General features: G+C 49.2%; 1 protein-coding gene across 4 annotated transcripts; it reads left to right on the forward strand.

Moving 5' to 3' along the window:
* Positions 1-1,494: 1,494 nt before the first annotated feature.
* Nplp1 (Neuropeptide-like precursor 1) lies at positions 1,495-10,141 on the forward strand. 4 transcript variants are annotated; one of them, XM_017241363.3, is made up of 5 exons: positions 1,495-1,767; positions 6,490-6,609; positions 6,746-7,433; positions 7,743-8,014; positions 9,088-10,141. In XM_017241363.3, exons 1-5 carry the CDS (start codon positions 1,696-1,698, stop codon positions 9,406-9,408), a joined length of 1,473 nt encoding a protein of 490 aa, XP_017096852.2. In that variant the 5' UTR covers positions 1,495-1,695; the 3' UTR covers positions 9,409-10,141. The 4 variants fall into 4 exon arrangements, with proteins under 4 accessions (XP_017096852.2, XP_043066814.1, XP_017096853.2 ...); XM_043210879.2 differs by having other exon boundaries at positions 7,743-8,033; positions 9,088-9,175; XM_017241364.3 differs by having other exon boundaries at positions 7,743-8,020; positions 9,088-9,174.
* Positions 10,142-10,172: the final 31 nt, after the last annotated feature.

The raw sequence follows: 10,172 nt of genomic DNA on the forward strand, positions 1-10,172 counted from the left end.
GACCTAGAGCTGGGCTTTTAAAATCGGCATGCCTGGGACTATTGGCAATAGGGGAACTGGCTAACGAACCCATCCTCGGCTGTGGCTCTGGTCTGCTGACCAAATTTTTCATGCTTGGCTTGCCGGCCGACACACAAGCCGCAGGCTGCAACCCTTTGCCGGTTGCAGTTCGCTGAATGAGTTCTCCCGACAGGTTTTTTCGCCAGTCGTCTATATCGGCGTGCAATCTGCACCAGTCCCCGCACCATCCTGCCTTGGCCAATGTGCACCCTGCATTCGAGCGTGACGCGGGTCAACCCCCGCCCTGTTCGATCCACTGACGCAGCTCTGTTGCACCAGGGGATCCGGTGGTTACGTGGTGGCTGATGCCGTTTACGCTTCATAATTCCTGTGCCCGGCATTTGCATAAACAGGGCTGCCTCTGCCCCCGCTATTTGGTTATTTATCTTTTTCGGAACTCGCCCTGACACCGACCCCCTGTCCTGGACAGTTTAGATGCCCCCTCCGCGAACTGGTAGTGCTTGCGCCTAGAAACCTTAATTGCGTGTGATTGATGAACGATTGCCGGCCCATTGAAATCCGACAGTATAAGGATAATAATATTTTAACCGGGTGCATTAAATAGTTGCAAGTGTATGCGAACAAATTATTAAATCTCATTGTGGTTTTTAGCATTCAAATAAAGTGCATTCAACAGAACTACCCACCGCCTTTGAATCAACCATCCAGCAAAAATGGGGGAAATATAATTGAAAAGTGTCCTGTGCTGCTTCCTAAATCCGAACTGTCACATATTTCAAAAAACTTTGCAAGTTATGGTCCTGCCACCAGCCCCCACTAGGCCAACCGGCCCACAGTGCGTATGGGTAACTCGAATTTCCTCCCTGGCGCTGCGCAAGTGCGCTCGGAATATCCTGTGACTAACGGTACCGCCGAGGACACTGCCATATGGCGGCTGGCTCAAGAGAGTTGAAACCGCGCACTCTCTTTGATTGGTCCCTAAGAGAGCAGGACAATGGGCTGCACAGTGGTAGCACTACGGAAAAGGACTACAAAGATATCCAACAACTAATTCCAGACAATCCTTTAACCAGGACTCTATATCAATCCTCATTTTTAAAGGACCTCTGATGTAAAAGATTCTTCCCTCAATTTCCAATGTCCTTTGGCCCACTGTCCTGCGCTTGGCCTCAATCCGCTCCAGCCCGCCAACAAGTTACAGTATCCTGCAGCCTGCCATGACGTCATCACCTACATACAGGACACTGCACACGCAACAGAGAGCCCCCGAAAGTGTGCCGCCCGCGATTTTGAAACCAGCAACAGTTGCCGACCATTATCCGGGCCTGGGGCATCGTGCCGCCCGGAGACTCCTCGGCTCTCTGGTTTCGGCTTCGCTTCCGTCTCTGGTTTCTGTCCCGCGAGAGAGCTTATCCGGACAGGAGCAGAGTATAAAAAGCCGAGGGTCCTGGCGAGTGGCAGGCAGTCGAGTAGACGACTTCGTTGTGAACGTTTCTGGCCAAGAAGCCGAGCTGGGCAGAACAGCATCCGCGCTACCGTTACCAATTCGAATCCTTTCGAGTCTATATTCCAATCGTGAACAGTGAGCGGTCGATTCGCGTTTCGCGGCAAAACTCAATTAACTGCAAAGGAGGACCCATATCCACCAGGAGGAGCGTACAGCCAGGAGCCAGGATGCAGGCGGTGCACAAATCTGCACACCACAGCAAGCGGCTGATGCTGCTGCTCTCCATGCTGCTCAATGCCGTAAGTCGGGATTATATTTTCAATTTCACATTCGAACTTTGAAAGCGTGGCTGCCATCCAGCCAGCTAGTAGCCAGCTATGTAGCTACATGGCAGCTATCAGCAGGACGGGCTTTGTGTGCACGGACCGGAGTCCGTGGAGCGTGCTGCCTGCCCCTAAATTTATCTTTTATGTGTTGACGGGTGCGGTGGCGCATGAATTTTTGGTGAAATTCGCAGTTTCGTTTGTGGGATTCTGGGAATGGTAGAATGGAATATAATCCTGTGGCAGCTAAGAAGATTTTCCGCAGCTATAGGGCTAATTATAAATGGCCAGCAGGATAATGTAAACTTTTCACCAATATGTAGGTGTCGTGGGAGTCTCCTCTTACCATTAATTAGGTTGTCAGCAAGTACAACAAATTGTCTCCAGCTGCTCGGACTAAATTATTTTTTTAGGACCATTTGTTAGGAGCTAGGACCACCCCCAGCCACGGCAGTAATTTATGATGCCCCGAGCCACGCCCATTCCGGCCGAGGATGGTCTGTTGCGGTTGTTGCTGCAACAGTTGCTGCCACTGCTGCTGCTACTGCGGTTTGCAACAGACACGTTGCAGGTTCAGGTCAAAGGGCAATTTTTCAGCTGGAGCTTTTCACTTTTTCCGCAGCATTGAGCAATTTTTGTGAAATGGCCGACATTTTCTATTGTCCCTCGCCGACATCCGTTGACATTTTCTCCACACACGTATCCTGGCATCCTGGCAGCTGGTCCCTACTTTGTCAAATTGTCCCGCCCAGCCAGGGGACAGCTTCCTTACAAGCCTCCTTTGATCACCACAATTTCTGGTAATTAAAAGCCAAAAGCTCCCCTAATTTGTAAATTCCGAACTATACCCCCAAGAGTCTCTGTGAGGACTCTCAAGACCTCCTTCTGCCGGAAAATGGATGCCGCACAATGGCTTTGAAGCAGGACACTAATTGAATTCAATTCTGCAGTGCAGATGGACATCTGGAAGCGAACTTGATGAATGGGAATGCCAGGACTCTTTCGCTTACGTGACAGACGCAATTTCCTTTAATATTCAGATTTCTGCGTAAGTTAGGATCCTTTGACTACCGAGCAGCAGTAGCTGAGTGGCTGGGGAACCAAACTTTCCGGGTGGCTTTCAATCAATCAACATTCCTGCAACCTCCCCCGCCTCTCTTGCAACGTCAGCATAAGTAACGTCAGAGGAACTGCAACTGCAGCTTATTGACGCTGTCACCACGTCAAAGGGGCATAGTCTTGCCTCGGCAACCGCATTTATCCCACCATGTTGCCAATGTTTTACGCATCGAAGTTGCAACACTCCGTGCCCGCTCCGGGTAGATCCCTCTGTGGCAGCTTTGCGACGCGTGACGTTGCAGACAATCGGATCGAATTGGATGCCACAGTTATTGAAATGACACAAGAGCGTGACTATGCAGCATTCGCGATAAAGGGCATGGGCCCGAGGGATTTAATGAGGCGGAGGTCGATAAAGTTCCAGATTTGCGCAAACACGGCCCAATCAATGGCTGCCAGTGCTCTCCACCACTCCCAGGATATTGCGTATACGCACCGAATGAGTCGTAAAAAATGCAAATATTAATTTACTTCAACAAACACACGATAAAGTTGTGGGCCTTTCACTTCTCTCCAAAGGGGGAGCGGTTGATTAAGGACCCAAGAATTGTTTCCTAAATGTCTGAAAAGTTTGGCATTGTTTTTATTTACGCGGCTGGCTAGTACTGGGTTGGTACTTGATAAGTCCGGTTCATCGTTTGGCCAGATAGGTCTTTAAAATTGGCTGTTTGTAAAGGCCCCATGCCACCCACAGTAATATTTATGGAAAATATTCTGCCGAAAACAGAACTCTGCGACATGTTAAGTGGAAATCAGGGAAGATATATGTACATATGAACATTCTTGATATTGATGGCGTGACATGTTTCCAGTCCTACGCCAGTTGTGAGTTTACATTTTCATTAAAATACCAGCGATTCAAATTGATTTCCCCGGCACTGTGGCAATCAATTTCAGGCCCACGCAGAAGAACAGGGTCGTGGGGGACAGCAAGCCTCCCCCTGTTGGATGTCGGATAAAAAAGGATGTGTAGACTGTTGGGTCTTCAAGGACCTAATAAGGAATATCCCTTACTTTAGTATGAGTATGGAAAGAGAAACGCAGCTTTTTTGTTTAAGTTCCTTGATAGTAATCACTACGGATCAGGCACGGTAATTACAAGAAGCCTAGCTGTTGTCCTGGAGCTATATAACCCATTCAAAAAGGCTACAATGGGCGGTCATGTGGGTTTCATTGCGTGTATGGACAATTACAGTTAATGGAGGCATTTGTTGGGCTACAGTGACATCCCACGGAATGGATAATGGTCGCATTCGGAGTGGCAGTTGGGAGTCATTGGTAGTGTAATTGTAATGGCCCAGGATCCTCTATCAGGCAGCAGGACATTTCGTCGAAAATAATCGATTCAGCTTAACAAATTAATACAAATTCTGAAAGCTTGCATTTTTTCCATAAAGGCCAAATTCCTTCTCTGCCTGAATCCCTGAGAGATTCTTTTGAAACATTTGAGATGGAATTTCAGCTCGTACCTTTTCCCAACGCACCTACCCAGCCCGCCGTGCGAATTCCATCCCAGCAGTGGCGCTCCGGACGTAAGCCGCCTCCGGGACAGACCTTTGGCCTATCTGGGAAAGGTCGCAGGAGCACTTAGGTTTTAATATTGCGTTCAGTATTTATTTAAGTAAAAGAAACACCAACAAAGTGCGCCATTAAAAGGGAATTCGGGGGAGAGCACGTAGCATGTAGCAAGTGGCAAGTAGGGCAGGCGTCTGCGATAATAAAATTTGCCTGCGGCTGTGGCAAGCTCAGGCGACATAAGCGGCTCAACAGGCGGCGGTGGGGGCGAGTGTCCTGCAGCCTCCGGCGCCATCAAGATGACCAGGCCAAGTCCTAGCAGATATCACGCCCAATTAGCCAGGGATCGGACTCTGATTCAGATTCAATTCGAGTGGCATTTCGAGTCGGGAGCTATCCGTCCGAGTGGCTGCTGCTTTCCCGACAAGTTTAATTAGCTGGCTTTTATTTGCATATTGATTTTTCTGCTTAATTGCCCTCCAGAACCCTATTTCCCTTTTAATTGCGTTGAATTACCTGCGGAATGCTTTGCTGTCAGATGCAGCAGTAAACTACAAAATCCCCCGCCGTGGTCCTGAAGGACTTTTAATTTCCAGAAACAATGGCGGACTCCGCTTCATAAGCAAAGTGGAAAAGATGATAAGTTTTTAATGATGATCCTTTTAGAACCTGCGTATATTTTTTTCGTCCAGCCCCAAAATGTTATGGTGGTAAAAAATTAGCGAAATGTTTCGCCCACATCGCCCAGTGGTTGCGCAACACAAGGCTGTGCCACACACAAAGCCGTCTAGGCCCCATTCCCACGCAGCCCGGCCGCCCCAGCTTTTAGCATTTTGTTTGTTTAGGAAATAATAGCAGCGAGAACGCAGTTTTGCCAGTGAAATATCCTTAAAGTCTTAGCTGCTTTATTTTATTTCGAGAGAAGTCTTTAAGAATTATCACAAAATTCCAAGCAATTGTTTATTGGTAATGTGTATCCTGACAGCAATTGTTGACTATTTTCCGTGGCATCTCCGTGGCAACAAATGGGTATCCTGCCCAAAAATGGCATTTCTTTGCCAACAGAGGCCAAAGTCCAAGCAAATATGCTTTTGACTTGGTACACACCTTCGGGTTGTTGTTCTCGGAGTGCTAATAAGCCTGGAGACTGGGCTCTCCGCTCACACATGCCGTTTCGCAGGAGGCTGTCAAATTCCGCTCAAGATTTACGGGCTGCAGCCGCCAGCGAGCACGTCCTGCGTCACATCCTGGCGCTCTTTCAGTTTCGCCCGGCCAGTTATTAAAAGCGGAAGCAGCATTGTGTCCCGCCCCCGGAGCCGCTCAGTCGGACCGGAAAGCATCTTGGGGGGAGCGCACATAGCAGGGCTCTCGAGATAACCTGCTCCTGAAAGTATCCTTTCGGTTCAGCGACCAATCGCACCAACAAACGGCTTCGACCTGTCGGTCTGGAGGTGTCTGTGTGTCCGTTGGAAGAAAAATATTATGAGTTCGGCTTAGGATATACTTGTTGTCCTGGCAACAGACACAGGCACACACAGGTACTTTGTGTCAGCCTAATTCCTATGGCCTGTTGTGCTGGGTTTTCTTGTTGAACACTTCCCTGACGTGAACTTGAAGAGCAGGAAAGTCAAGCAGCCTGTCGAGGTCCAGGCACTGCCTCCCCAATATCCTTATTTGATTGCGAAGCCCTAATGGACTCCCAAAAGTAGGCAACAAATAAGGCAAACAAAGCGAGGCACCACGCATCGGAATCGGAATCGGAAAATTTATGACCTCCAAAGCCCCGGGATTGAGGAAAGTGGGCTGCTGTCCTTCGAATCGAAGGAGCAGACGCTTGGAGAGGCGAAAACGCGCCAAGTGTCAACACATTTCAAACTCAATTTAGTGTAAATAATTGCGGCAATTAAGTGGGAGACAATGAACTGGGCTCGTGCGATGCTGGGATTCCCTCCAGAATCGACGAAGGCGTGGGCCAGGAATGGCTTAATGCAAAGAACGACTCACTCATCCGCGGGCCGAATGGAATCGGATACTTACTTGATGCTCCTGCTCCTTCCCTTCCAGGCTCTCCAGCCGCGCTCGTTCGCCGCCAGTGCCACCGAGGACGTTGCCAATGTGTCGCCCTGCGAGATGGAGTCCATAATAAATCAACTGATGAACCCCAGTCCGGAGTACCAGCTACACGTAAGTCACCTGCTCCTCGCAGACATCCGCATTTATCCCATACACCTGACGTAAAAGGATTTATGGGGCCACATCTGGGCGGGCTTTGAGTTTAAATTGGTTCTGCCGTCTCTTTGCAATCCTTTGCCATCCACAGGCCTCCGCCTTGCGCAACCAACTGAAGAACCTCCTCCGCGAACGCCAGCTGGCCGTGGGCGAGGAGCAGCCGCTGGGCGACTACTCCGACTACGTGGAGGAGGACAAGCGATCAGTGGCCGCCCTGGCTGCCCAGGGTCTTCTCAACGCCTCGCCCAAGCGTAGCCTCGCCACCCTGGCCAAAAACGGACAGCTGCCCACAGCCGAGCCGGGAGAGGATTACGCCGACGCAGATTCCGGAGAGCCTAGCGAGCAGAAGCGGTACATCGGCTCCCTGGCTCGGGCCGGCGGCCTGATGACCTACGGAAAGCGCAATGTGGGCACCCTGGCCCGCGACTTCCAGCTGCCCATCCCGAACGGAAAACGCAACCTGGCCATGGTGGCACGCCTGCAGAGTGCTCCCACAGCCCACAGGGAGCAGCCCAAGCGGAATGTGGCCGCCGTAGCCCGGTATAACTCCCAGCAGAACCACAACCAGCGGGCCAGTGCTGAGAAGCGGAACCTGGGCGCCCTGAAGTCCTCGCCGGTGCATGGAGCCCAGCAGAAGCGTGAGGATGAGGAGATGCTCCTGCCGGCTGCCGCTCCTGACTACGCCGATCCCATGCAGAGCTACTGGTGGTATCCCAGCTATGCCGGCTATGCTGATCTCGATTGGAACGACTACCGCCGTGCCGAGAAGCGCTTCCTGGGTAAGTATAGGGGATTTTACTCCTGAAACACTGAAAACTCTTTCTAGCCCTATTGGGGGATAGGGTTGGCTTCAAGGTAATCTAGTATATGATCTAAAAGACGTATCTTAAGGGAGCTGTGAAGCCTACCATATCTCCTCCATGCCTTTGGTTAACCAAAGAGACCCCTTGGTTCCCCGAAAACATATGCAAAGTACAACTAGCACCCTGCACCTAGCTAGCCGCAAGTCGAACACCTTTTCTAGCACACTCTTGTTTTCTGTACATACGTTTACATATAAACACCAATATGCTATTCCACCAAAAAAGACACCTCCAAGGACCCCGAACTGTTCGGCATTGAGCACGGCAACGATGCTGCCCTTCTGCAGGAGGAGGAGGTGGATGATCCCGGCATGACGGCTTCCGGCACGGAGCCGGAGGAGCAATGGCCGTCGCCCCAGAAACGTCACATAGGCGCCGTATACCGCTCCGGGTTCCTGCCCAGCTACCGCTACCTGCGCAGCCCCACCCCCGGCGGTGGCTATGGAGGCGGGGCCGGGGGGCGTTTCAGTCGCTCGGGACGTGACGCCAGGCAATTTGTATGAGTAAATGGCAATGGTTCGATGTGTGCTGCTTACTTTTGATTTATTCGTTTCTTATACTTTCCTTCCATTTGTTGTGAAAAGTAAAGGTTGTTGCAAGTACATAGTTTCAGTTTCCGAGTCCTTTCGGTGTTCAGTTGGTAGTTTTTCCGTATCGCATGTGGCTATTTGTCGAATAGATGTCCATCGAAAGGACCTGATTGTGTAGAACTTTCTGTTGCCGCTTCCCATTTGATTATCCTGATTGTTGGCCCCGACCAGGAGGCCCTACGACAATCGAGTGGATTGCCCCCCACTTCCGTTGAGCATTTCAATGCTATTTTTTACTTGAATGGTTCTCGGAAATTCGATTTCCGCCTACTTTCGTAAACGCCCCCGGGTTTATCTCCTGACTTCTGCCCGAGTGGAGGAGAGGCGTCGTGGGGATAATCGAGTGATTTCCGGCACTTTGTTTGTGATTTTCGGCAAATCCTTAGGAGGATTGCCCTGACGTCTCCAAATTACAACAAAATCTTTTTTTTTTTAACATTTGAGTGGGTTTATTTTAATTTTAAATTTAATTTCTGTTACTGTTTCTGATGTCGTGGTGCCGAAAAGTATGCAACACCTTAGTTGGCTAGGGGAGAAGAACTGAACCATAGAGAGCGCTACAAAAGAGCGCTGCCAGACTGGCAACAAGTTCGTATCCGTAACGGAAATTTAAATTTCAGAAATAGAATTTTTAAAGTGGATTTAAAACCTTGTCGCAGCATGATGGAAGTCTCATCGATGCTGTCTAGCAAACATTTGTATATAAATTCATTAGACTCATTTTTTAAATTCTTGCTCATTATTTGATATGGTTTTGAGTTGGTATTGGCATGTTTACTCATTGGCATGAATTTCTATGATTTCGTTTGTCGTCGAACTCTTTGTAGCGTAGAGCGACTCTTCTGAATTGACTGCATCCGGGAGTTGGTGTTTTGGCACTAGAGGATCTCTTTTCTCTGTCCTGTCTTCCTGTAGAACTTTAGCTGGATTTTGACCCGTTATGGGGGATACCTAATAACCTCGCTTTCTCCCAACCACAGGTCGGGTACTTCCCCCAACACGAGCGACTGCGTCAACCCACCGCAGCCGGTTGTAAGCAGTGTTTCCTCCCCAACCACCAACCGATGATCACCTGGAGCGGTGCTGGCGTACGCGGCCGTCTGTCCAGGCTCGCCCCCAGCAGGACCGAGCACTTCCGCAGCTTCTCGAGCAATCACCTGCCCACAGGAGGATCTCCGCGATCGCTCCTCCGATCGGGGGCGCCCTTGTATCCGCCCTTCCACGCCTGGGGCACACCGCCGCGTATCACAGCACTGCATCGACGCGAATTTCGCCGCAACATGGACAATTACGAATACTAATAATATCGACAATATACTCTTTACGCGAATTATGCGATACCGATTTAAATAATACCGTTTACCGGAGGAAAGTAACGTAGAACTATGCCGTAATATACACTAATGTAGATCCCTAAATTATTGATGTCACGATATACACCTGCTGCGCACCCAACTACCGGAGAAGGCCGGCGACTCGGAGGACTCGACGGCTGTAGTTGGGGATGCGTCCACTCAATATCAGTACCATTAGGTATCTCTCTATTTGTATCTCAATGTATAAACTATTTCTATCCAAAACTGAAGTAACTGATATCAGTGCAAAGAACGGGAGAACGATTATATCAGAGCAAGTCATATCGTCTCTTAATTTGGAACTCTCGAAGGAAAATATCAAATTAGTGCCAATGTTGTACCTTAAAAAGGAGTCAGAGAACCCCCTCTCCTGCATGCGGATCCAGTCCTGCTCCCCCCCAAACTTAGATTCCTCCCCTCGATCCCTCTATTAACTCTTTATGTGTGTGTATGACAATAAATAAATGTTACACCTCGTCCAAATACCAAATACCAAATACGAAATACTTACAACTTCCACCTTCGATCTTACATACGAGAGTGTTATCATACTGCGTCAAAGACAATAATTATTGGTGAGAATTATCAAATGAATATATCGATTTATATATACATATATATACATACCTGTATTTCAGACAATAAATAAAGTGTTTGTTCCTACAATTCAAGAATATAACGTGAGATCTTATGCTTTTGGGTGGGGACTT

The sequence above is a fragment of the Drosophila bipectinata genome, chromosome 2R (genome assembly GCF_030179905.1).
Source record: "Drosophila bipectinata strain 14024-0381.07 chromosome 2R, DbipHiC1v2, whole genome shotgun sequence".
In the NCBI taxonomy this organism is placed as follows: Eukaryota; Metazoa; Arthropoda; class Insecta; order Diptera; family Drosophilidae; genus Drosophila; species Drosophila bipectinata.

Excerpts from the sequence above, each read along its gene's own strand:
- Nplp1 (XM_017241363.3), top strand. The coding sequence starts at position 1,696 with ATGCAGGCGGTGCACAAATCTGCACACCACAGCAAGCGGCTGATGCTG. Across the intron at positions 6,610-6,745 it reads GTCCGGAGTACCAGCTACAC|GCCTCCGCCTTGCGCAACCA; the intron begins GTAAGTCACCTG and ends TGCCATCCACAG. Across the intron at positions 8,015-9,087 it reads GACGTGACGCCAGGCAATTT|GTCGGGTACTTCCCCCAACA; the intron begins GTATGAGTAAAT and ends TCCCAACCACAG.